Source organism: Danio rerio, chromosome 12 (genome assembly GCF_052040795.2).
Source record: "Danio rerio strain M-AB ecotype USA chromosome 12, GRCz13ab, whole genome shotgun sequence".
In the NCBI taxonomy this organism is placed as follows: Eukaryota; Metazoa; Chordata; class Actinopteri; order Cypriniformes; family Danionidae; genus Danio; species Danio rerio.
Window position 1 is genome coordinate 10,163,600 of NC_141032.1, and position 27,783 is coordinate 10,191,382.

General features: G+C 35.1%; 1 protein-coding gene across 8 annotated transcripts in view; it reads left to right on the top strand.

Moving 5' to 3' along the window:
* Positions 1 to 27,783, top strand: part of p4ha1a (prolyl 4-hydroxylase, alpha polypeptide I a) — a 45,478-nt gene that overhangs the window by 911 nt on the left and 16,784 nt on the right. For 7 of the 8 annotated variants that reach the window (XR_015503514.1, XR_015503515.1, XR_015503512.1 and 4 more), the window contains exons 2-8: positions 8,607 to 8,714; positions 10,904 to 11,000; positions 11,782 to 11,933; positions 12,583 to 12,720; positions 15,067 to 15,318; positions 20,391 to 20,584; positions 23,670 to 23,846. Coding sequence is in view for 3 of the 8 variants with exons in the window: in XM_087275184.1 (XP_087131310.1) it covers positions 8,627 to 8,714; positions 10,904 to 11,000; positions 11,782 to 11,933; positions 12,583 to 12,720; positions 15,067 to 15,318; positions 20,391 to 20,584; positions 23,670 to 23,846 (1,098 nt within the window). In the remaining 5 variants the exon portion in view is untranslated. 8 annotated transcript variants of the gene reach the window in all.

Sequence of the window (27,783 nt, forward strand, 5' to 3'; positions counted from 1 at the left end):
AAATGACTCCTGTTGTACTTAGCATATTACATGATATTAACATTGTACGCTTAAAAACCAACAAATATCTATGAATATACACCGAAAACACATTTCTGTTTAAATAAAGTGGAGTCTAAATTTGTTTTAAATAATAGTTTGACTTTTAATTTAGTTATTATCATATATAAGCGGCACATTTGAGCTTACCTGAAACAATGTGTATACTTATCAACATTGTTGGGGGTAACGCATTAAGTAACGCGAGTTATGTAATACCATTACTTTTCTAAGTAACGAGTAAAGTAAGGCATGTCTCAAAGTCGTATGTTAGAGAAAAGTTTGGCTTTTGCCACACAAATACCTCATTGTGAACAAAACCAGAGAAGTGTCCTTTAAATGAAATTACAGATTAATGTTCTGACAATGTTCGCTTTCTTTTATTTACAAAGTGAAACAGCTGTGGATTTGTTTTGGCACTGTACCTACACAAGTGTTTTGGGGTAACTTTAGCGAATTTGTGAGTGAGTTTATATATTAAAAATTTTCTTTGTTTTGGGAAAATATGTTATTTGGTTTTATTGATACAGACTATAATACTGAGAAAGCATTCTACCTCATAAATATTTTACTAACTTGCTAAAAACCACATCCATAAATGCAAATTCCCCAATAATAAAGCGTTTTTTAAGGAATTCATAAAAGAATTTAAACAATATTTTGAAACACGTTGTTTAAATAGCAAATGCATTTGTGCGCCCATAGGCGTTCTGGTCTAAAAAGGAAGGCGTTCTGAGGCGCATTGCTGGCGCGTTGCCATTTTGAGAAACTATAATAGATTTTTTATTAGACCAAAACAAACCCGGTCTAAACTCCAGCGTAGAGTTGCGCCTCGCTTACACACTGCTTAATAGCCTACACACAAGATGAAGAGCAATACACACATATCTTTACAAATGAAGAAATTAAAACATTAAGGATATATATAGGATATAATAAGAATATATATAGGATGTAAATATAAAGGATTAAAATATTACAAAACATATTATTTTCTAGCCTACATAAATATGAAAAATCACTGCTTTTATGTCTTCTTCATCTCGGGAGGCTTTTTCAGTTTATTCATAACAATTTGCTTTTGTATAATGTTATTATTATTAGCAGTATTATTTATTATATCCATATTTATATTTGTTTTATTAAAAACAAGCTTAGATTTGTCCACCTGCAGGTTTTAGACCATATGGGGCACAGCATGTGTTTTAGGATATAACTCAGATTTTTGAGCACACTTCGTTATTATTGTTCATTTATTCGTTTGCTGGAAATTAGAACTGAATTTAGAAATAGTTTTGAAACAAATATTTGCGCTTTATTATTTATAGGCTAATTGATGTCTGTGCTTAAAGGTTTCCCTATCCACGAGAGCGAAAGTGAAAGTAGATCCATTATCTCTCATTCTCACGCAGTAGATGCTCTGTTTTCTGTTAAACTGTTTACTGTTTTCTGTTAAAAAAGCTGTTAAATCATAAGGAAAATAACACACCTATAACTCATAAGGAAAATAAGCTCAACCCTTTTAGACCATGCGCCACGGCGCAAAGCGGATTTTCCCATCCTTAAATTAGCAAATATGGATTCTAACACGCCCTGAAAGCGCTTGCGCCCTGCGCTTTCCGTTTTGTGCATGGACTGTCAAAATGGAGCCCTAAGGCTATGAAAACATTATCTTGTCATGCCCTTTTTAAAACTCCCCTGTAACATCAGTACTTCATTTTGAATCACTTGCTTAATATTTTATTTTATTCTAAGCATTATATGTATTTCTTGTTAACCTTATTATATTTTTATTTTATGAATATTGTGCCGGTTATTCATTTTTTAATTTTAAATTTTATTTATTTCAATTCTTTTTCTTCTTTACTGCTTTATCCCCTCTATGTTCCTTCTATAGTTCACAATGTTTCGTTATACTGTAATAATTACTGACCATTAACTGTTCAATAGTAATAAAAAAGTAAAGTAGAAGTGTAGTAAAGTAAATTTAAAGTCAAAAATTCAAGTCAAAATTAAGTAATAATATTTGAGTTACTATTTAAAAAAAATGTAATGCACGTTACATTTAAGTTTAGCTAATTCGCTTTAAAAAAATTAATTGCTGAATTAAAATGATCCTGCACGCAATGAGAGAATGCAGGAACAGACAGAAATGGAAGACGGCAGAGCTTTACATATCTGTGATGGAAATATTCTCTTTATTTTGAACACATGGAAGAAAAGGAAAAGAGGATTATCTGAACGGACAGTGATTTTACTTCACCAATAAGACAAAAAAGTACAAATATAGCAAACGCATTGCTTTAAACTTTCATTAATCTGTATATACTGCATGTAGAGCTCTGGGGTCAGGAAGTTTTCTGAAGATAACATTATCCTACATATTTTTTTTTATGTGTGTGTTTTTTTAGGGTAAAGGAAGGTTATACAGTGTGATGTTAATTGTAGGGCTCCTCTATTTAAAAAAAAGAAGAAAAGAAACCTTGCAAGTTCTGAAAAACATCAGACCTGAGCCAGATCAGAAAAATACACAAACATAAAATGTAACTAAATGACGCAACTAGTTACTTTTTTGGGGAGTAACTCAATATTGTAATGCATTACTTTCTAAAGTAACTTTCCCCAACACTGCTTATCAAATTCATTTTTTTTTAATCAGTATAATCACTCACAAAATTGTTGTATAGTTTTCCTCAAAATGCTTCTAACTTAAACAACTGCACTTCTGACCTTGAATTAGAAGAAATAAAAAAATAAAACAGCTCACAAATGAATTAAATTGTTAATTTTGGTAACGCTAAATTAGATATTAATAACTTTTTTAGTGGTTTATTATATACCTGCAAACATTAGTTCAATCATTTAATAAAAGTTAGGAAGAGGTGTAATTATCAGTGGGTTGTGGTAGGGCTGCACAATATTGGAAAAATCTATTGTGATATTTTTTATTTTGAAATGTATATTGTGATATGAATACAATTTCACCAGATATTTATATTTGTAAATAATATAAATATTTATGTTTGTAAATAATTTATATTGTTAGATTTATTGGGATGATTAGAGTGCATCTCCATTAAATCTAATAAACGATCTATAATCTTTTTGGAGTCCCCCAACACATTTTCATTGTGGTCTGTCCTACTTGCAGTGCATTTCTTTATTTGCATACGTTGTGACTGTGTGTATTTTTATGCATAACAATCTATAAATACAGTCAAGATGCAATTGACATAAAGTGTTTTATCATTTCCTAAGTCTAACAGTATTTAAGTACAGTAGCTGAATGATAAAAATAAAAATAATTAAATAAAATTCATCGTAATTAAGGTCACAAATGGTACAATTTCTATGCTTTTAAAATCATAAAATCACTGGCATCAAAAACACATGCAAATGATGAATTGTAATACAAACTCATCATTGCATATATCCTGCAATGTGACTATTGTGAATGATCACATTGCAATATCGATGCTCTAATGATATATTGTGCAGCCCTTGTTGTGGGTGACCACATCCAGCAACCTTTCTTGACTTAACCCCAGGCTATTCTTTTTAGCATGTTCACGGCAGCAAGCTTTCAGTGCAAGTTAATACTAGTTTCTCAAGGGTTTAGTCAGGTCACATGTTCTGATCACATTCTTGTCTTTCTGAGTTAGGGTAAAGCTGAACATTTTTTTTACCAGGCACTTGTTTCCCAGTAGGAATTTGGAAATGTGCTATTGGTTTCTGGTCTTTTGTGGGTTTTTTTTTTTAAGTTCCTGTACTGCATGTTTTAGCAGCTGTTAAGTCTCAAACAGATGGTCAAGTGTTTAGAAAAGTCTGAGTACTGCATTAGTATGTTTGTTTGTGTGTTGTGTAGCGCTTTTGACAACAGAAGGCTTAAATAATGTTTAGGTCAGCGCAAATTTTCTAGTTTCGAATATACACAGAAACAGCTGTTTTGTTCCAGTTAATAATTTATCTGGGTTAATAATCCAGTTAATAACTGTCAGCTAGAGTCCCAGCTGGGTCAGGTGGCATTTCTGTGTGGAGTTTGCATGTTCTCCCTGTGTTTTGCTTGGGTTTTCTCTAGGTCAGTGGTTCTCAAACTTTTTTTTACCAAGTACCATCTCAGAAAAAAATTGTCTCTCCAAGTACCACCATAATGAGCTGTATTGAAATATAGTAGGGTTGTAGGCCTATAAGCAGCTACAGCTGTGCACAGTTCAAAAACGAGGCAGATTAATTCCTATTATTAAGAATATGTATTTTTGTCAGCCACTTTAAACATTATAAATAGTTTGAACAATAACTGCTTGCAGGTAAAAACAAACAAACAAACAAACAAACAAACTAAAAAAAAGGTTTAAATTACTCTTGCTCTAGCATAGACATCTCTATAGTGAAAACATCCGAGAAGCATTATTCCAATGAAACATTTGTTTTTAAGTAGTTTTTTCTGTCACTGCAACACAGAAATGCCTTAGTCCCGCCCTTAGGTTTTATGCAAAACTAGACAAGGTCGACTGTGATTGGCCACTTTTCATGTCAGTCACATCACTGCTTCGGAAACTGATTTTTAGCAGCTTATGACACAATGCACTAAAATAAACATTCTAAGCACAGCGCTGTGCTCGTACGCTTCAGGCAACACCCAATGTTGATCACATCACTATTATCGTACTTATCAAAGGATTAAAAGTGTAAATTTTTTCTTTCATTATCCAGCAATTCCTCCGCGTACCACTAGGAGGAATCCAGCATACCACTAGTGGTACGTGTGCCACAGTTTGACAATTTCCCCCACAGTCCAAAGACATGCAGTAAAGGTGATTTGAATAAACTAAATTGGCTGTAGTGTATGTGTGTGAGTGTGAGAGTGTATGGGTGTTTCCCAGTACTCGGTTACAGCTGGAAGGGCATCCGCTGTGTAAAACCTATGCTGGATAAGTTGCGGGTTCTTTCCACTGTGGCGACTCCTGGTGAATAAGGAACTAAGCCGAAAGAAAATGAATGAATGAATTTTGAATGGTTAAATGAAGTGAATAAAGTAAGCTCCCGAAGCATAATGAACAGGTCTTAAATACACAGCTACAATCTGTTTTGTTTGTTACACCACATATGTGAAGATCCATATTAGTTGGATAAAAATGAGGCTGTGTGTTTACATGCACAAAGCTTATCCATGATGCTAAATGATTTATATCCATTGGTTTATTTGGCAAACATATTTGTAATGCCTCAAATCAGGTCAAATTTGTGACTAGTTTCGAGCACATTGACCAACTGATACCATTGTAATTTGTACATTTGTAAGAAATGTTATCAGTAGTTTGCAGAACAACAAAAAAAATAGGTCCCACTTCATTAGTTAATTAGTTAAGTGGCCTTAACTACCAGGTACTTGCTTAAAAAAATAAGTACAATGTACTTATTGTGTTTATTATGTATTAGAGAACACTCATGGTGCTACTGAGGTGGGGTACTGATAAGGTTAGGGACAGTTTTGGTGGTATGGATTTAAGGTGGGTTAAGGTGCACTGTAAAAAAAAAATGCTGGGTTTCACACACTTTTTTATGCTGTCCCAACAGAAATTTATTAAAATAACTCAATCGTTTTTTACACATTTAGGTGGATTTAAAATAAAACAATTAGGCTTAAACAATTCAACTTAAAGATTGTTTCAACTCATTTTGAGTAAGCGGTTTAAAAAATAAATAAAATGTTAGCACATAATTTAATTTATTAAAGATATAATCACATGCAGATTTATAAGATTATTATTTATAGATTTTATTTTATGTAAAAAAGTGCATTGTACTAAATTATTTAAGTACATTAAGGCCACATTAAGGCCACTTAATATAAAGTGGGACCAAAAACAATATATTACTCAAACAGATAACTATCAATTTTTTTGTAAACACAATAACAAAAAAGGTTTTAAAAGGGTTAATCCAAAAAAATTAATTTCTGTCATTAATTATGTACTCTCATGTCATCAGTGGGCATAGACCTGTACAAGATTCTGAAGGTATGATAACCTTGGATGAAAATATCATGGGTTCACGGTGTTGTGATTACTGCTCCAAAATAAGTAATATTAAAATGTCTGGGTAAAAAGGAACGTTTTCACCCCATTGAACACAATATATTTTATTTTTGGAAACCTTTAAAATATTTTGGACCAGTAGCTTTTGATGTAGAGTTTTTTTTCTGTTGAATATACTTTTGCCCTAAAAACTAAATAAAATAGTTTTAAAAAAGAAACCTGCATATATCTTAGTAACAGTATAACAGAAGGTTTGACGCTTTTAAAACCATGTCTTTTCTAAACCATGGTAAACCGATTATTGTCCCATGCCATCAGACCACCATTCACACTAATTAAGATATTATAGGTGAAATCAGAGAGAGCTCCCTCATCCTCCATAGACTGCCATGTTCAAATTGTTCAGTTGTCCAGAAAAATACCAAAAAATTCTCAAAACAGACCATAGGCCCTCTGTGGTTTAATCTGAATATTCTGAAGCTAAGAGAAGCTACTTTTGTGGGCACATAAAACAAAAATAACTTTATTTAACAGTTTCTTATCCTCAGTGTCAGTATAGGGTGCACATTTATGAGAAAACAATATTGATTGGACAACCCTCATTTTCCGTCACAATAAATGAAAATAGTAGACATTTTCTGAGGTTATAATAATGCTACAAAATGACATTATTTTTGTTATCAATGACTTTTGCTGCTTGTTCAGACTAACTATTTAACATGAGTTGAAAGACACAAGTGTTTTTGGACAACTTAATTGTTTTATGTTAAATCTTTGTATATTTGACAAAACAATCAAGTTAACTTAATCGATTTGTGTTGGTACATCATGAAGGAACTGTGTGACCCAGCATGTTTTACAGTGAAATATTAAAATTTTACTTAACCAAATACACTTAGCTAGTAAATCAGTTTTCAAAATGTCTCTTATTTTTGCCCACACATTTTGTTTAGCACACTTATCAACATTTGACACGCTTTTATTAATGCACTGCAGTTTGCGATGCACTAATAGTCATTTTGCATACTGTTTATTTATTTCACCTATTATAATGGACAGTCAGTCTGCAAATAGCAACATGATGCAGCATCTTTTCGAAAGTAAAAGTTGCAAAGTATTATGGGAAGAAAGACGTTTGTGCATGCAATCTGCCTGGGTGTTCTGCCCTATTTATAAACTGAATTTTCAGCCTCACTGAATGCTGATGGCAGCCCATTCTTCTTTCACAGTGCCAGTGGGGTTTTGAGCGGACAGCCTGTCTGGCAAAGAACAACTTGTCATGTCTCATGTTCTTGTATGCCACACTGCTGAGTAATATCTGCAGAAATACAAACAACAGCTGTTTATTATTCTGTTAGCTAGGCTTTAGTTCACCCCAAAAATGAGAGTTCTGTCATTTACTCACCCAAATAATGATATGGTAAGACTTTTTATGTCCATAATTCATACACATTGGAAGTTGTTTGGTTCCGCATAGTAAAGTAAAGCATGCATGTTTGGAATAGCATACATTTGTGTTTTTGGGTGAACTCTCCCTTTAACGAATGCTTGAGCAACACGCATATGGGTTACAGACTTCCTGTATTGTGAAAACGATGTATTGAACTCAGTAGATTTCGTGGTCAGTTCCTGATTTACCAATTTGCTGGTATGTAGTGTGTTTTTAGCTGTGTGTAAATATGATTTCATAGAATTTTAATGATTCCTCATTAGATGTGACCCCATTATAGTGATGTGGTTTAAAGGGCACCTAGTTTGCCCCCTTTTTAAGATTTAAGATTAACATTATGGTTCTTCTGAGTGTAGGTTTAGGTTCACAGTTGGCATTTCTGTGTGGAGTTTGCATGTTCTCCCTGTGTTGGCGTCGGTGCTCCGGTTTCCCCCACAGTCCAAAGACATGTACTATACAGTAGGTGAATTGAATAAGCTAATTTGGCTGTAGTGTATGTGTGTTAATGTGAGTGTGTATGGATATTTCCTAGTACTGGGTTGCAGCTGGAAGGGTATTCGCTGTGTAAAACATATGCTGGATAAGTCGGTGGTTCATTCCGCCGTGGCGACCCCTGATTAATATAGGGACTAAGCTGAAGGAAAATTATTGAATTAATTTATTTACATTTTATTATTTAAATATTTATAAAATAAATTCCATCTAGTATTTGTTTTATTTCAGACTCATTGCAATTAACCAAATGCTTGACGTCATTTTTATTTCTATGTTATTGTTTTATCATAACAACCCTTCAAAGGTCACATATATAGTTCAGCAGAAAAGTTGACTCAGCTTAAAATTGTAAGGCAACTTGCTTTTTTGAGTTGACTCAACTTCTAACCTAAGGACTGCACTTGACTCAATTAAGTTGAGTCAACTGAAGAAAGCTCTGCAGCAATTTGCCTTAAATTTTATGTTGAGTCAACTTTTTTACAGTGCATAAATTAATAATAATAATAATTGTGACTGTAACAGAACCAAGTATTTCTAAGAGCCAGGATGTAACATGATGTTTTTCATTTTTTGATCTCTTTCAGGTTGTGTGTGGCAAAGTGTGATGATGGGAGTTAGGAGTGTGTGCTGTTTTTTACTCATCTCTCTGCTAAAGTCTTCCTCTGCTCACAGCGACTTCTTCACTTCCATTGGTATTCAAACGTTTTTATCAATCAAAGTTTGAAATGTTACTACTGACTGGTTCTAAGAGGGAACATACACTCACCGGTCACTTTATTAGGTACACCTGACTAGTATCGGGTTGGACCCACTTTTGCCTTCTGAACTGCCTTAATCCTTCGTGGCATGGATTCAACAAGGTACTGGAAATATTCATTAGAAAGTTTGGTCCATATTAACATGATAGTGTGGGAATATACATTTATATTATCTATATATAACTGAAATGTTGTTTTCAGGGTGTGACAGACCTTAAAATGTCTTGGTTTCCTGAGCCCTGACGATCTCTAAAGTAATGCAAATTATCAGTTTCACAGCACGCCTGTATCTGTTGTCTTCTCTGTCTCCAGAACATCATTTGCACTCTGTTTTAATGCTAAAATGTATCGTTAATGGGTACTTATGTGCTGATGAGATTGGGCCTGGAAAGGCATGTTACCCTGCCGACAACAACACTTCATTTGGATGCTTTGTTTGACTGTCCCCACCATGACTGTCCCCACCTACATATCAAATGTATTTAAACTGAGTGTCTGTTGTGCCAATTGAGAGTTTTGACGCCATGACGCCACAGCCACGCTGAGTTCTTCTTATTAAAAGCATTCTGTTTTGAAGAGACCGAAAATTCTCCCTGGTTTTTTGGGCTCGTCTTAGAATTTCACAACAGTTTGGTGCCGTGAGCCAGACTAGAGAAATTCCACATCCCAAAGTTTTTGTGCTAACAAAACTGACACTCACTGGATATTTTCTCTGTAAACCCTAGAGATGGTGTGCATGAAAATCCCAGTTGATCAGCAGTTTCTAAAACACTCAGACCAGGGGTCCGTTCTTCGTGGATTATTACTTGGTTAGCTGGATTTGGTTATTGACGATTTGACAAGATCCAGGATCATTTCGATCTTCAAAACTAATCCGAGAGTTGTTGTCATAACAACAGTTCTGGTAGCTCAAACCTGCTAGGGGGCAGGCTTATTTCTAAACAGGCTTAGATCGAGTCAGTTCAAGCAAAGGTAATACAGAAAGTATGTGTAGGAATGCTGATATTTTCTTATATTAGTACCTGTAGTTATATACACTTGGGAAAATAGTAAATATATATATTTTCAAACATATATATTTTATAAGTTAAAATATATATTCATAAAACTTATGAGGGATAAAAGAACAAAGACTGCCACCTGGTGGTTCAAATAGAAAATGTATTGATTTTAGAACTTTTTAGATCGCTTTAGTACAATTAGTGTATGATAATAGACATGCGCAATATGTGACTTTTTTTAAAAAAAGCAATAATACATTTATGCAGTCATGAACATGTTTTGACAGTTAATATGATGGTGATTTGATGCTTTACAAATGTTGCAGACACCTTTTACCTACATCAAAATGCTTTCAGTTGTTCTTTACACTGATCAAAAAACCGGCTACTATAATACAACTATGGCTACTATAATAAAGAAAATCCGCTCTAACTGTAAAACTAAATAAATTGTTAAATAGCCTACTCTTGACACATGAAAGCGTAAAGCATCTAGCCCACAGCAAAGGTGTAAAGTTATTGCGTATCATATTTAACAAACCCTTTACTGCTAATTTTATGTAATTTTGCTCACATGGATAATTGAATATCAATCAGATGATGTCATTACGCTGCTGTGCCGTCAGCCAATCGTTGCATTGCTGATCATGATTTCAAGGATCGATAGATCTGTCCTTCACAACACACACAGCTATCTCAGATCAGTTCATCCAGACATTTTAATCTGATTTACGATCTTGTTTGAAGAACCAAATTAGCCAGAGATCAGTCATCAAGATTAAAAGATCCAGGATCTCTCAGATCATCCAAAGAACAGACCCCAGCTTGTCTGCCACCAACAACCATGTCACGTTGAAAGTCACTTAAATCACTTCTCTTGCCCATTCTGATGCTCGGTTTGAACAGCAGCAGATCGCCTTGACCATGTCCACATGCTGATTAGAAATTTGGGTTATTGAGCAGTTATACAGGTGTACCTAATAAAATGGCCGGTGAGTGTACAGTAATCCTCTAAATCCTTGTGTTGATGATCATTTCTCACTGGTTTTACATCAGATCAGGAGAACTACACCGATTATTTACTAATCACTGATTCTCATGTTGTGTTTTTTTTTTTTTCAGGTCATATGACAGATCTGTTGTTCACAGAAAAAGACCTGGTGACATCATTGAAAGACTACATTAAAGCAGAGGAGAGCAAACTAGAGCAAGTTAAACAGTGAGTAACATTCATTGTTACGATATTAACAAGTAAAACTCATGTTTGAATTTGCAGCGATGAAGCTCTAATATTGTAAATTGTTAATAATACACATCTCCAGATCTTTTTGCTATGGTTTAGATTTCATTTGATCATAATAGTAACTGTCAAAAATTCTGACAATAGTGATATCTATGTGGTGTAACCATGTGAGTGTTTTGTTCAGATACTTTTTAGGGTAGGGCTGCACTATTCAAAAATAAAACAAAATTTTGATTTATTTGATCGAAATTGCGATTTGCGATTTAAAATGCGATTTACTATCATTTTTATAAATGTTAGATGTGGTGGTTTTAACAGCACCTAAGAAAGACCAAGCAAGCATAATCACAAAGTTTGCTACACTTTGCTAATGTTTACTTAAAACCATTTTTCCATTAAAGTTGTTATGACAAATAAAGAAAATAACTACAGTATCTTAAAATCAATTTAATAAATTATACCTTATTTATATATATATATTTTTTTTAAATAATATTTAAAATATATATTTAAAAAATGTAATAAAATTCAAAGGGGGCTAATAATTCTGACTTCAACTGTATAAATTTGTATATTCAGTAAAAAATATTGTAGCATAATTTAAATACTTAACATCATCCATTCTACATTGTATTATTGTTATTCATTTTTTGGACTTTTTTTTTGTTTGTTTTTAATACAGCCTTAGATGAGCATCTTACTTTGAATAAGCTGTATATGGTTGAGTCGGAGTCTGACGGAGTCTTTGTATTGTCAGGTGGGCAGAGAAGCTTGATGCTTTAACAGCCACAGCCGTCCAGGACCCAGAGGGCTTTTTGGGTCATCCTGTCAATGCCTTTAAACTCATGAAGAGACTAAACACAGAATGGGGTGAAGTGGAAGATCTAGTGCTCAAGGACATGTCTGATGGTTAGTATCACTGCAATCAGGGCTTGACATTAACTTTTTTGATCACCTGCCACTGTGGCTAGTAGTTTTCCAACATTACTATCCACTCGCCATTTTTAGTAGCCACAATTTTGTTGTTGGGAAAATATATTTTATACACATAAATATAACTTTGACATGCTAAAATTACTTGATTTAGATTTCATTCTTGGTCACATGGAATTCCTTTAGGGCGAAGCTATCGGTGGATGTCTTATTTCTGCTCTGAATTTGACCTTTCGTCAATTTTAAACAATCCAATTGGTTCTCAAAGAGCAAAATTATGCACAGCCTTACATTTTTGTCAAATTTCAGGACCGTTACAAGTGAATATACGTCACGATAGCGGAAAAAAGCAAATAAATTAATAAATAATAGAATTGTGGGTTAACTTTCCCTTTAGTTTGAAGCATGTATGTAGGGTTTGGATCATTTTAGTGCATATTTTATGTGAAATTATAGCTGTACCAAACTAAAAGTTAGTAAAAAAGAGCTATGTGAAGAGTTTGAAAAAGAGAACTACAGCACGTACTGAGAAATGTGTCCTACTTTACTGATCTAACAATGCTACAAGATTTTCTTCTTAAAGATATGTTTTTTCTTATAAAAAGCTAAAAACATTTTCTTTTAGGCTTTATCTCAAACCTGACCATTCAGCGCCAGTACTTCCCCAATGATGAAGACCAGAACGGTGCAGCGAAAGCCCTCCTCCGACTGCAGGACACATATAAACTGGACACACAGACCATCTCTTCTGGAGACCTGCCTGGTAAGAGTTACTATTATATTTGTTTGTCTCTTTCCCAACCATGTTTGTAACGAGGAGACTGACACGGAGGGATCCATTATGCAGCATTTATTAATCAAGCTCTCACTCAAACACACAATATGCACCAAAGTGCAAACTCACATAAACAATAGTATGAAATGTTTCAAGGCTGGCGGTAAACAGACACAGAGGGATTTACCAGGCATGGGTCAACGGCAGGCTGCGAGAATCAGAGTCCGTGAATCAGGCTTGGATCGTGGGCAGGTAGCGAGTATCAGAGTCCATATATCAGGCTTGGGTCATGGGCAGGCAGAAGGCGAAGCAGAGTCAGAAACAGGCTGGAGTTATACACGAGAGATCAGGCAGGGAATACCGCTCAGTAATGCTGGCCGGGGCTAAACAAGACTTCGCACTGACTGAGTGTTTGTGTGTGGCTTATAAAGGGTACGTGGGTCGTTAGCTAGATTCAGGACAGGTGTGTGCACAATCAGCGTAAGTGGATGATGTAATGCTAGAAGTCCGGAGATGGCGGCCTCTGCTGGGCAGCGAGGGGAGTGACTGGGACCGAGTCGGTGACAATGTTACAGACCTGCCTTCTTCTTTGCAGTTGGATCTCATGGCCAGTGTTGGGTGTAATTCGTTACTGGGTTAATTAGTTGGGTTATTTACTTAAGTCAAACCAGTTATTGTAATTAAAAAGGGATTACTTTTTTGTTAATGTAATTTAGTTATGATGTACTTCCCTTGAATATTGTGAATATCTTCAACAGTTCTGGATTTAAAAGTTCAGAGAAGCAGCGTAACAAAAAACAAATATATTTTGGAGAATATTTCTATTTTTCAGTAATTGAGAAAGGAATGACACTGTGGCTCAGTGGTTAGCACTGTCGCCTCACAGGGAGAAGGTTGCTGATTCAAATCCAGCCTGGGTCAGTTGGCATTTCTGTATAGAGTTTGCATGTTCTCCCTGTGTTGGTGTGGGTTTCCTCCGGGTGCTGCGGTTTTCCCCACAGTCCAAAGACTTGCGCCATAGCTGAATTGAACAAACTAAATTGGCCGTAGTGTGTGTATGTGGGTGTGTATTGGTGTTTCCCAGTACTGGGCTGCAACTGGAAGGTCATCCGCTGTGTAAAACATATGCTGACGGGTGTGACAACCCCTGACAAATAAAGAGACTAAGCCAAAAGAAAATGAATGAATGTATGAATGAATATTTATTGTTGTTTAAGTGTTAAATTTTTTTTTATTAAAATATCCTGGCTCAAATGTAAATATTAATTTGGCTCAAATGTAAATACTTAAAAACTTTTATTTTCAGTTGTCTATGCCTTTAGATTTATTGGGATTTTAAATAGTATCGAGTATCGTATCAAGTAATTATCGAGTAATACTATCGTATCGAGTAATAGTATCGTATCGAGTAATAGTATCGTATCGAGTAATAGTATTAAGTAATTATTGAGCATTTCAGTTACTTTTCAGACAGAGTAAATAAAAAAGTAATTTCAATAAAACTTGAATGATGTAATCAGTAATCATAGATATTTACATTAGATGTTGTCTACGCTGTGGTTGTCTATTGGAAGTTATGTGTCAATGGAGCTGCTATTTTAGTACAGGATATCACTCCTATAAAATGAATGTGGGACCAAGGTGAATTGGAGGACTGGCCATCCAGAACCAGAGATATATATACACATATATACATACAGTATATCTATGATGGGGAGTTTTCCCAGTGGTCAGTTTGCAAATATTTTTTAAATTATACAAATTATAATTTTATAACAATGTTCTACATCGATGGATGAGCGACCGCACGGGCATTCCTGACAAAGAGCATGTGTTTATGTGCATGGAAATGTATCATTTTTCCTCCCTGTTACATTTGATCTAATCTGTGTCCTGAAACACACCCCCTCTCCTTCTTTTAATTCTAATTCTAATGGAGGGAGCGACTCCTCGTTATGAACAATTCGTGTAAACTTTCGATATCCCTGCATCTTAATATGCATATTCACCTTTCTGATCTAAATGGTATATAACATTTATAATATTCAATAAATTAGGGTGGACAATCACAGTATGCTCATGATCAGTGCAGTAAGTTACTGTAGTATCATCAATAACTTTACTTGTTAATCACAAAAGTTCGTAACATATAAAAACGTTAAAAAAACAATATCTTACCTATGAAATGTTCTGCCTTTATGCTTTGCTTTGTTTGTTTGCTCGTTACTACACCCGTTTGCACCTGTTTCAACTAGTGCGATTGAATATGCGACATCCAGTGTATACATCTATCAGTAATTAATGACTTTTAAGTAACTTACTTTTTTTTTGCAGGTGTTAATACAGGTCTGCCATATAAAAGCACCCTGACGGTAGAGGACTGTTTTGAACTAGGAAAAATTGCCTACTCTGACGCAGACTACTATCACACGGAGCTGTGGATGGCCCAGGCGCTCAAGCAGCTGGATGAAGGAGAAGAATCCAGCGTTGAGATTGCCACCGCTCTGGATTACCTCAGTTACTCTGTCTACCAACAGGGGGAGCTGGAGAGAGCTCTGGAATATACTAAGAGACTGCTTACTGTGGGTAAGTCTGCTCTATTTAAAGGGTCATGAAACCCCCCTGTTTCAGCAGGGTATTTTCACATCTCTACTTTGGAAAAAGTCAGGACATGCCCACCTCTGTTTAGGGGGGAGTTTTGGAGGAGCAAAAAAGGGGGAAGGTCTGTAAAAATTTGCATAAAAATGGGAGTGTCGGTTTCGGCACGCGCTGATTTTCACAGAGGCAAAACAAACACACACACATGGGAGAAAGACAGTGATTGTGTTTACATGGACATCTGTAGTCTAATTATTTGACAAATTATTAAATGGTGGACTTTAACTGCAGTTTGGCACTTTCATTCAGAAATTTCATTCATGCCTCTCGTGACAAACAAGATATTTGATACGAGGAACTGCTCTAAGTGTTTATTTTCCGTGCAATGTTTGTTACTGCAAGGCAAATGAGAGAAAAAACTCTGCATTTCTCGAAAACTTAGATACACTCAATAGGTAGCATCAGAAAGCCATCTGAGTGATTCCTGTCACAAAATGCGGCGAAAATCCTCCACGACGAAAATAGTTTGATTGTGGTATTAACATGTTTACACTTGGAGAGCAGCATTTACAGTGGATCTTTCAGTCCAAAACATTGTAGGTATGTTAACGTACGGTAAACTTTAGTAACTTAGAAATCATTTGACTAAGGTCCGTCTTTAAACACTGAAAGAGTACTGCTGACATACAAACTAACTTTGCCATCTGAATAAACAAACAAAGGCCACTGATCACACACTTACCAAATCTGTAGAGACAGGACAATCAACACAAACTAGAGCCGCATCTTTATTAAGAGGAGACGAGCAGCAAATCCGGATCTCACCATTTCCAGATGAGAAAAGCTCTCGGGTAAAAAATGTTCCTTATAAACGTATTACTGTCGAGCGTCGTGTGCACTGTAATCTACACGTGAGTCCAGCTGCGTTCTCATAGAGAGAAAATGAAAACAAAACCTTCACTGCAGCAAATTATAAAAGCAACACTGACTGCTTGCTTTGGCAACATAACGTGTCATCTCTCTGCCGTCTGAACACTGTAACAGGTAAAAACAGTCTTGGAAGCTATCACGCATATTAATGAAGTTGCACCGCATACACAATAGAGCGCGCTGATTGGTTTGAACCAAGTCTTTCTCATGAATGAATGCAACGCACTCAGTGACGTAATAAGGCACTCCTAGGTACAGACGTCCAGTCTGCACGCTGGAATACACGCTAAGATCTCATGGCCGTGACGCAGCTTCAAAAATTCGTTTCAAACCGGAAGTACAAATTTGCTTGAAATAACGCAAAAACAACCAATTTTCACTTTTTAGTAAAATATATGTGTCCTAATAGTGTTTTTAGCAGTGTGGGACACATATACCACTGTCAACAGTTTAAAAAATAAAATGTGTTTTGGTGTTTCGTGACCCTTTAAGATTGTGGCTGATGTCCACATTAATACAGATACATTTATACAGGGGCTTACACAAAGAAATTGGTCCATGGAAGAGGTTAAAGAGATGAAAAATGATAATTCTGTCATCATTTACTACCCTTGTTTTCAAACCTTTATAATTTCTTTCTTATTTTGAACACAAAATAAGATATTTTGAAGAAAGCTGGAAACCTGTAATCACTGACTTCTATAGTAGGAAAAACAGTTACTATGGGAGTCAATGGTTACAGGCCTTCAGCATTTATGCATGCATAAATTTTCCTTCGGCTTAGTCCCTTCATTAATTAGGGGTCGCCACAGTGGAATTAACTGCCAATTTATTCAGCATATGTTTTGAAAAGCAGATGCCCTTTCAGCAAAAACCCAGGACTGGAAAACACCCATACACACTCATTCACACTCCTACACTACGGACAATTTAGCTCACCCAATTCACCTATACCACATGTCTTTAAACTGTGGAGGAAACCGAAGCAACTGGAGGAAACCCACGCAAACACAGAGAGAACATGCAAACTCCACACACAGAAATGCCAACTGACCCAGCTGAGGCTCGAACCAGTAACCTTCTTGCTGTGAGGTGACAGCGCTAACCACTGCGCCACCCTTACATAAATATATAAATTAGCAAATTAACAATAATAATACAGGTGGCGCAGAAGGTAGTGCTGTTGCCTCACAGCAAGAAGGTCGCTGGTTCGAGCCTCAGCTGGGTCAGTTGGCGTTTCTGTGTGGAGTCTGCATATTCTCCCTGCAGTCGCGTGGGTTTCCTCTAGGTGCTACATTTTCCCCCACAGTCCAAAGACATGCGCTACAGGTGAATCGGGTAGGCTAAATTGTCCGTAGTGTATGAGTGTGTGTGTGAATGAGTGTGTGTGGATGTTTCCCAGAGATGGATTGCGGCTGAAAGGGCACTTGCTGCGTTAAAACATGCTGGATAAGTTGGCGGTTCATTCCACTTTGGTGAATGCGGCACAGGTGAATTTGGTAGGCTAAATTGTCCGTAGTGTATGAGTGTGTGTGCGTGAATGAGTGTGTGGATATTTCCCAGAGATGGGTTGCAGCTGGAAGAGCATTCGATGCGAAAAACTAGGAATGGAAATGCGCAACAGTTCTGCTCGCTCTACGCCAATAACGGATGTTACTGCATTGTTCATCTGCAAAGATATTCAGCCTGGTGTCACGGAGAACGAAGGTTTTAAACACCTCCTCCTGTTAATTTTTATTTAATTATATTTTTATTAGCCTGTTGTTTACAGTGACAGTGATGTTTCAAAGCAGCATAACACTGCTAGTTCACCACCTTAAGTTTTGAATATTCAGTGGCAAAATATCTTTGTAAAACTTGTTTTCATAGTTGAAAAGTTATATCACAATTCTTGTTGTGCAATGGTAAACCTTTATGTTGAAATAGTGCAAATATATATATATATATTTAATATATATTGCACTTATACATTCTGTTTATCTTGAAAATACTTAAATAATATGTGCTATATGTTCTAAAATGGCCCTCTACTGTAAACTGACACTCTGGCTCTGAGAGAAGAGCCAGTTTGTAAAAAAAAGTCTTGGTTTTGCTTGGTTAATAAATAATCAAACTCATTCAATAGCACAGCATCCTCTTTCACATAATCTCATAAACTTGATCTAATTAGTTAGTGCTGAATTATCGCATTGTATCAGGATATGGGTGTAAATCGTATTGTGTTGCATCGCAATATGTCACAAATGTATCGCTAATATATCGGATCGTATTCTTTGTATCGAGATGTGTATCGGATCGGCATTATAGCTTAGATGCCCAACCCTAGTAAAAACATGCTGGATAAGTTGGCGGTTCAGTCTGCTGTGGCGACCCCGGATTAACAGGCTAAATTGTCCGTAGTATATGAGTGTGTGTGCGTGAATGAGTGTGTGTGGATATTTCCCAGAGATGGGTTGCAGCTGGAAGAGCATTCGATGCGAAAAACTAGGAATGGAAAGATTAACCGATATGTATCGATATGCGGTCATGCGCGTGAACGATGCGAGTGCATCGGTAGAGCAGCAGAGAATGAATGAAATTTTGGAAGCAAATCGAGATGCATCGGTTTTTGCGAGATGCATCGGTTTTTCCAAGATACAACTTCTATTTTTAATGTAAAATGTATTTTTTATTTATTAACAAGTGTTGTCAACCTGTTTTTAGCGCATAATTTAATCAACCTACATAAAGTATGCCTTAGCAACGGATTTGCGGATGTATACAACTCAGTGTATCAGGTGTGCGGATGAAGCTAGTGGTGCGCCCTCAGAAAGCGCGAGAAGCAAAACAAACATTTTATTCCCCACTGAGTTTTAAATCTAAAGTATGGCAACATTATGGATTTAAGGATGGACGACATGACAGGACAGATGCAATTTGCAAAATGTGCCACGCATCTGTAAAATACACGGGCAGTACGACTAATCTGAAATCTCACTTGAAGCGGCGCCACGGTGTTGTTGTGGAAGCATCTTCCAGTGTTCCTGCATCCCCGCCGTCCTGCTCTGCTTCAACTGTAGCTACCAGCTCCAAAAGTGGTGAGAAAAGCATTGCAAGTTTTTCTCCATGCGCAACAGTTCTGCTCGCTCTACGCCAATAACGGATGTTACTGCATTGTTCATCTGCAAAGATATTCAGCCTGGTGTCACGGAGAACGAAGGTTTTAAACACCTCCTCCTGTTAATTTGTATTTAATTATATTTTTATTAGCCTGTTGTTTACAGTGACAGTGATGTTTCAAAGCAGCATAACACTGCTAGTTCACCACCTTAAGTTTTGAATATTCAGTGGCAAAATATCTTTGTAAAACTTGTTTTCATAGTTGAAAAGTTAAATCACAATTCTTGTTGTGCAATGGTAAACCTTTATGTTGAAATAGTGCAAATATATATATATTTTTAATATATATTGCACTTATACATTCTGTTTATCTTAAATACTTAAATAATATGTGCTATATGTTCTAAAATGGCCCTCTACTGTAAACTGACACTCTGGCTCTGAGAGAAGAGCCAGTTTGTAAAAAAAAGTCTTGGTTTTGCTTGGTTAATAAATAATCAAACTCATTCAATGGCACAGCATCCTCTTTCACATAATCTCATAAACTTGATCTAATAAGTTAGTGCTGCATTATCGCATTGTATCGTGATATGGGTGTAAATCGTATCGTGTTGCATCGCAATATGTCACAAATGTATCGCTAATATATCGGATCGTATTCTTTGTATCGAGATGCGTATCGGATCGGCAATATAGCTTAGATGCCCAACCCTAGTAAAAACATGCTGGATAAGTTGGCGGTTCATTCTGCTGTGGCGACCTCGGATTAAGGGACTAAGCTGAAAAAAAAAATAAATGAATGAATGAATGAACAACATTAATAATAATAATAATAATAATAATAGCAAAAGAGCTCCTTTTGAAAGGAACCCTTGGCTTTGCCGTAGCCCCAGGGCCCAATATGTCCTTAATCTTGCCCTGACAATGCACACAATCACATTACTCTGAAAAAATTAATGAATGCCTATTTTAGAACCAACAGTAGTCCTAATTGAACCAAAGGTTTTGAAATATTTATCTCTGCTGTTTAGAGCCGGAGCACCAGCGAGCTCTTGGGAACCTCAAATATTTTGACTACCAGCTGGCCAAACAGAAGAAGGCAGAGAAGGAGCAGAGCACCAAGGAAGAGAGCAAGAAGGAGCAAGAAACGTCAGATGGGAAGAAGGAATATCTCCCGGAGAAGAGGAAATATGAGAAGCTGTGTAGAGGAGAAGGACTCAAAATGGTGAATAACTGAATGTTGTAACTGAAATGTCAACCATATGTAATATTATGTCAGTGCAGATGTATGAATCTACAATTACTCTTTTTTTTTAGCTCAATCTTTTCTTATATATTTATGAAGTAGTGTTGATCGCATATTAAAAGAAAACTCAGCTTTTTTTGGAAATGGCCTAATTTTACTACTCACCTTAAGTTAAACCTCTGCATTTTATAATTTTTTAATCTATTCAGACAATCTTCGTGTCTGGCAGGAGCACTTTTAGCTTAGCGTAAATAATTGAATCTGATTAGCATCCCACTCTAAAATGAACAAAGAGTTTTGGTAATTACTTAATTAAAACTTGACTCTTTTTGTAGTTACATTATGTACTAAGACTGACAAAAAAAAAAAGTTGAAACTGCTGCAGCTTTGGTACAGCAGCAAAGTTCCTTGATTATTACGCCAGAATAATCTAGCCCTATCGACCTAGAAAATAAAATATTGTTTCCGCCTGTCTTACATAATGAAATTACAGAAGAATCAAGCTTTAAATGGGAAAATTATCAAAACTCTTTTTTTTTTTTATTTCTTGAGAGAGATGCTTATAGTCTAATCCGATTTAATGATTTATGCTAAGCTAAGCTATAAGTGCTCTCGCCAGACCCAGAGATCAACTGAATGGATTTAAAAATGCTAAAACTCAACTGTTTAACTGTTGGAAAAATGAGTTACGATTGTTAAACAGGAATTGAAGAGTTCAGATGCAGAAGCCGCTAAATGCCACTTCCACCAAAAATTATATATGAATGCTTTAGGCACGTACTAGATGTTAAACAAATAGTTTTGCTTCAAATCAACTGAATCGCAACGTCAGAGCGTTCAGAAATAACAATTTTTTTGCAAAGCCCGCTAAACGCCACTTGCCTTTGAGAGCAAAAGCCGATATATCCCGAGAACCAATCAGAAGGCGCTAATCGAATCGTATGTTTTTAAGGTAGCGGTGTGCTGAAACACCGGCTTTTATGAGGGGACTGTTCCGCTTCCGCTTTAGATTTTAAATGATGAAGTTCGATAAGCTGGATGAGCCTGTCCGACTGTCAGTGAATGGCAAATGAAAATGTCCCGTACCTCAAAACTCTGCATTATAAGAAAAAGAAAACACACTGTACAGTCGGAAGTATAACATGCATTCTTAACGTGCTTTTGCGCAGTGACGCTACTTTGAATGAGTCCAATTTACTTTACAGTAAACGGCTACTGTGTTTCATGAAGATAAAGTTAAGATGCCTTTCTTTGATCCCACATGTATGCTTTAAGGATAAACAAGAGACGAAACAGAGATCAAGACCTTGGCTGCGTCTAAAACCTCCTACTACTCAGTAGGTACTGCATTTAAATTTAAACGTGCTACTCGGCAGTTAGAAAAGTACGTTCTATACAGTATGAATGTGAGAAGTATTAATGGAATTCGGACGTACTACATCCGCCATTTTGTCATGGTCACGTCAATTGCATCGCTTCAGTCCCATTCATGAATTCTCTCGCGAGGAAACATGGGATAGCGCCGCGTGCATAGAATGTGCACCTCAGAATCTTGCTGGAAGTAGTAAGTTATCTGGGTATTTCTCGCATACTGATTTTCAAATTTTATGAATTCGGACATACTACTCGACTCGCATACTGATTTTAGTGTACTGTATAGTATGGAAGTATGCGGTTTCGGACGCAGCCCTTGAGTATGGTGAGAATTAATTAATTGAATGACAGCTTCTAAAATTGTCTGAGAGGCATCCTCTTTTGCCCAGTAGGCCTACCTTGTGTTTTATTTGCTAATGTAAGCTATTTTGTAAAATATAAACATAATGGATAAAACGATGCATTATTTATATTACTTACATTTATATTACTTTTATATTACTACACCACATACATACATTACTAAATTAATGGACAATCCACAGATATTTATGTTTCACAATGTTTTACACAACATTGTTTGATTCTAACAAACTTAGTTTACAATGTTTACGTTGCTCCACTTACATTAAATCTAAATCCCAAATATCAGAAATGACAACAGATAGTTAGGATTTAATTAATGTCAATTTTAATGTCATTGATTAACGCACTTGACGGATTTCATTCATTCATTTTTCTTCTGCTTTTTTCCTGGTTTATCACGGCGGAATGAACCACCGCTTACTTGAAAGATTTATGTATTTTTAATTTTAGGTGGTTTGTGTTATGTGTTTTATATTTAGTAAAATAAATCGCCTCTTTAGTGATTTTTCATCTAATTAGACTGTCTTGTCCCAATAGGTGGATTTAGAGGTTTTTGCAAAAAAAATGGATTTAGCTGGTTTTGATGCAAAAGAAAATTTACCTTGTTTACTAGCTAATAACCTTAACATTACCTATAAAATGAAACTTTTTAACCTAAACAGAGGAGCCTGATAGAAAATGCTCATTTACTAGAAAAGTCTGATGGATTTAGAGGGTTTTGCATTTAAACTCTTCAAATGTTTATGCACAACCTCAGTAAAAAATGTAGCCATAACTGTAACGACTGGGGGGAGTGACACTCACAACAGAAGGTAAGATCCAATATGCAGGTTTATTCAATGTCAGGCAAGCAGTGGTCATCAGGTGCAAACGGGTATAGACAGTCCAGAATCATAAACGATAAACAGGCAAAAGGTTGAAAGGCAGGCGGCTAAACTAGAGAACAAGGGTGACAAGGCTAAGGTCTAACACGGAGAAAACAAGACAGGGAACCGCGTTGTAATGTCACAAAGATGCAAACAAGACAAACTGGAAGCGTGAATGAGTGGCTTATGAATGGAGTGATATCAGTCTGTGACAAGTTTCAGCTGGTAATTGCAATCAGGATAGATGAATGAACAGACGTGTGTGTTTGGGAGCAGTGCATGTATGAAAATGTAGTCCTGGGAAATGCGGAAATGTAGTTTTGAGAGTTCGTGTGATAACCAGCGATCTCTGGAAAGCGATTGCTGGTTGTGTGACAATAACACATAATATGTATTTTTGTCTTTTGTAAGAACAATGTAAATAAAATTCAAAAACACGTATTACCTCACCCTTACAGACTCCTCGGAGACAGAAGCATTTGTTCTGCCGTTACTTCAATGGTAACAGACATCCATTTTACACAATTGGGCCAGTGAAACAAGAAGACGAATGGGACCGTCCCCGAATCATCCGTTATCATGAGATAATAACAGAACAAGAAATAGAGAAAATCAAGGAGCTCTCCAAACCAAGGGTGAGTTTAACTTTTACACACATTAACATGTTTATTATTATGTTTATTATTACACTCTATATGGCCAGTTGTGTAAAGAAAGGAATTATAAATACCCAAGTTACCCTTACTGAGTTGGTTTTCTCAGCAGTTTTACTTTATTAAGTAGTTAAAAATGCGTTCTTTTACTTATGAACATTTTTAGTGTTGTGTCTGTACTCGTACTGCACTATTTCCCTGCAATGACTACTTTTTAATGATTATTTTGGTGTTGATGGTGAGCTATCCATAATTGTTCTCTGGTGTTTTTATTGCATTTAACACTCCATTTTCATTGGGCAAAATGCTGGAGTATTGTGGATGCAAGGCATAACCATTTAAATAATACCTGAGGCTTTTTCCACACCTAAACAAAGATCAATGCACATACATGGAGCACCTCAAATATGGTAAAAGGAAAAGCTCAAAGTGCTTGTTTAATATGCAAGAACCAATGAGGCTTGTTCCTGTGTGTTATTAAACTACAGCTTCAAAAATATGGACGTGGTTCATGTGTCCACATGCTTTTTGGCTATGTAGTGTGTACATAGTGTACTGTGGCACAATGCTGCACATTTATATAAGTCACTGTTATACTGAGATCACATGACAATCCGAGAGAACGTACTTTATCTATAAACTCCCTGTTATCAGTTAAATTAATTATAATATGTTTGTGGATAGAGTCATTTTTTAAAAATGATGCTGTCAAAACCATAACATTTGCTTTTGTGTCATTCTTAATCTAGTTACAGTTGAAGTCAGAATTATTAGCCCCCTTTTTAATTATTATTATTTTTTATATTTCCCAAATCATGTTTAACAGGGCAAAGGCATTTTCACAGTATGTCCGATAATATTTTTTCTTCTGGAGAAAGTCTGATTTGTTTTTATTTCGGCTAGAATAAAAGCAGTTATTAATTTTTTAAAGACTATTTTAAGGACAAAATGATTAGCACCTTTAAGCTATATTTTTTTCGATAGTCTACAGAACAAACCATTGTTATACAATAACTTGCCTAATTACCCTAACCTGCCTAGTTAACCTAATTAACATAGTTAAGCCTTTAAATGTCACTTCAAGCTGTATAGAAGTGTCTTGAAAAATATCTACTAAAATATTATTTACTGTCATTATGGCACAGACAAAATAAATCAGTTATTAGAAATGAGTTATTAAATCTATTATGTTTAGAAATGTGTTGAAGAAATCTCTCCGTTAAACAGAAATTAGGGAAAAAATAAATGGGGTCTAATTATTCACGCGGGCTAATAATACTGACTTCAGCTGTACTAAGTGTCAGTATAACGTTAAAGGCAGATGTTACTCACAGCATCTATGAATTCAATCTGGTCTAAAGTGTACATAAAAATATGTGACCAATCTTATGTTGAATTGAATCTTGCAATGCCAAACAATACATTGAAAATTAAAAAAAAAAAAAAAAAAAAAAAAAAAAATATATATATATATATATATATATATATATATATATATATATATATATATATATATATATATATATATATATATATATATATATATATATATAAATATATATATATATATATATATATATATATATATATATATATATATATATATATATATATATATATATATATATATATATATATATATTAAGTAAAAGTCATGTTCTATGAAGAAATTTAGTTAATTTCCTACTGCAAAAATATTGAAACTTTTTTAGATTAGCTATGTGCATAGGAATTTAATTTGGGCAGGTTTAAAGTTCCTGTGAAGAGCTTTAAATTATGCATTTTTATTTAATGTTTGACATAATCACACTATGAGAGGGTTGGGCATAGTGTAGCCCCTCCCCTTTTTTAAACAACAACCAATAGTGTTGTTTTTTTAGTAAGAGTTGTTGAGCTTAAGTGCAACAAAAAAACAAAAACAAATGAGAAGCATCTTGAAATTGGGCAGAGCATGTTAGAAACTAGAGTACATTTAGTACAAAAAATAGTACATATCCAAGGGCTGTTGCGATAATAAATGAACATTAAATTGAGGATGTTTCTGGCCAAAATCTTTTTAATCTTACTTGCTTTTTAACTTGCTGCTAGGAAATGCACTTGCCACTTTATATGCTAAATTGAATGCCTTTCTGGCCCACATTTTATTCACTTTTAAATTTAAAAAGCTGCTGGAGAATGCCACCTTATAAGCACATCATAAGCACTTTTAGTAGTGTATTGTTACTCCTTTTATAATTAATTATTGTTGCCATTTTTTCTTTTTATCTCTTGTTATTGTTGTTGTTTTGGATTAATAGGACTGCACTGAAAGGAAAGCCCAAACGTAAATTTCGTTGTATTTTGTACAATGAAAATAAAGATTCTGATTCTGAGAGCATTTGATTGGTTATGATTTGATGAGAAACTGAAGTATGAGTTAACATGAATAAAATCGTTTGGCTAGAAGTGACAAACTACAAGCTTTACATGTTTATATAAGTTTCATATTTTCTAAATGCAAATTCTGTCACTTTTTTGGCGCACACTAGCTTATAGATGTCCTAAAAACGAGTGATATTGATACCAACAGGGTTTCCAATGTCACTTAAAAGTATTTGAATTTCAGAGACCATTGGATTCAACACCTGGAAAGTACTTAAAAACAAAAACAGGTCTCTGAAAATGCTTGATTTAAATAGAAATTTCAATTTGTTCCTGGTTTTATTTTAACAGTTGTACTCAGTTGACAAAAACAGAACGAAAAAAACTGAGAAATTCTTAAATTATAAATCTTTAATTTAAATATTTTACAACAACACAGACAAATGATGCACATTTTATCAGCATTTCAGAAACCGCAAGTGAATATGACCACTATTGAATTTAGCATGTTTTATGCAAGCTTTTTTGAACATGACATTTAAAAATTTTTTTTTTTTTTTGGAAATGACTCTCTCTAATATGTTTTAATGTAAATGTTAAGTGTAATTGAAATGTTAAGTACAGGAAGGACTTTCATGATGCTATACATACAGTTGAATTCAGAATTATTAACCCCCTCTTTGTATTTGTTTTTCTTTTTTAAATATTTCCCAATTGATGTTAAACAGAGTAAGGACATTGTCACAGTATGTCTGATAATATTTATTCTTCTGGAGAAAGTCTTATTTGTTTTATTTCGACTAGAATAAAAGCAGTTTTTAATTTGTTTTAAAAAACATTTTAAGGTCAAAATTATTAGCCCCTTTAAGCTATATTTTTTCAATAGTCTACAGAACAAACCATCGTTATACAATGACTTGCCTAATAACCCTAACCTGCTCAGTAAACCTAATCAGTTATTAGAAATGAGTTATTAAAACTATTATGTTTAGAAATGTGTTGAAAAAAATCTGCTCGCTGTTAAACAGAAATTAGGGGAAAAAATAAACAAGGGGCTAATAATGCAGGGGGCTAATAATTCTGGTTTCAACTGTATATATACAGTTGAAGTCAGATTTATTAGCCCCCCTGAATTGTTATCACCCCTGTTTATTTTTTCCCGTTTTCTGTTTAACAGAGAGCAGATTACAGGTTACACTAACTTGCATAGTTAAGTTAATTAACCTAGTTAAGCCTTTAAATGTCACTTTAAGCTGTATAGAAGTGTCTTGAAAAATATCTAGTCAAATATTATTTACTGTCATCATGGCAAAGATAAAATAAGTTATTAAAACTATTATGTTTAGAAATGTGTTGAAAAAAATCTTCTCTCTGTCAAACAGAAATTGGGGGAAAAAATTAAACAGGGTGGCTAATAATTCAGGGGGTTTGATAATTCTAACTTCAACTGTATGCTGGGGAATGAATTACAAGGTGTTTGATTTAAAATGAATGGTGCTTTAAAAGGTCATTGAAAGTCCTTGAATCTGCTGTTCACGAAAGCGTGGGAACCCTGATT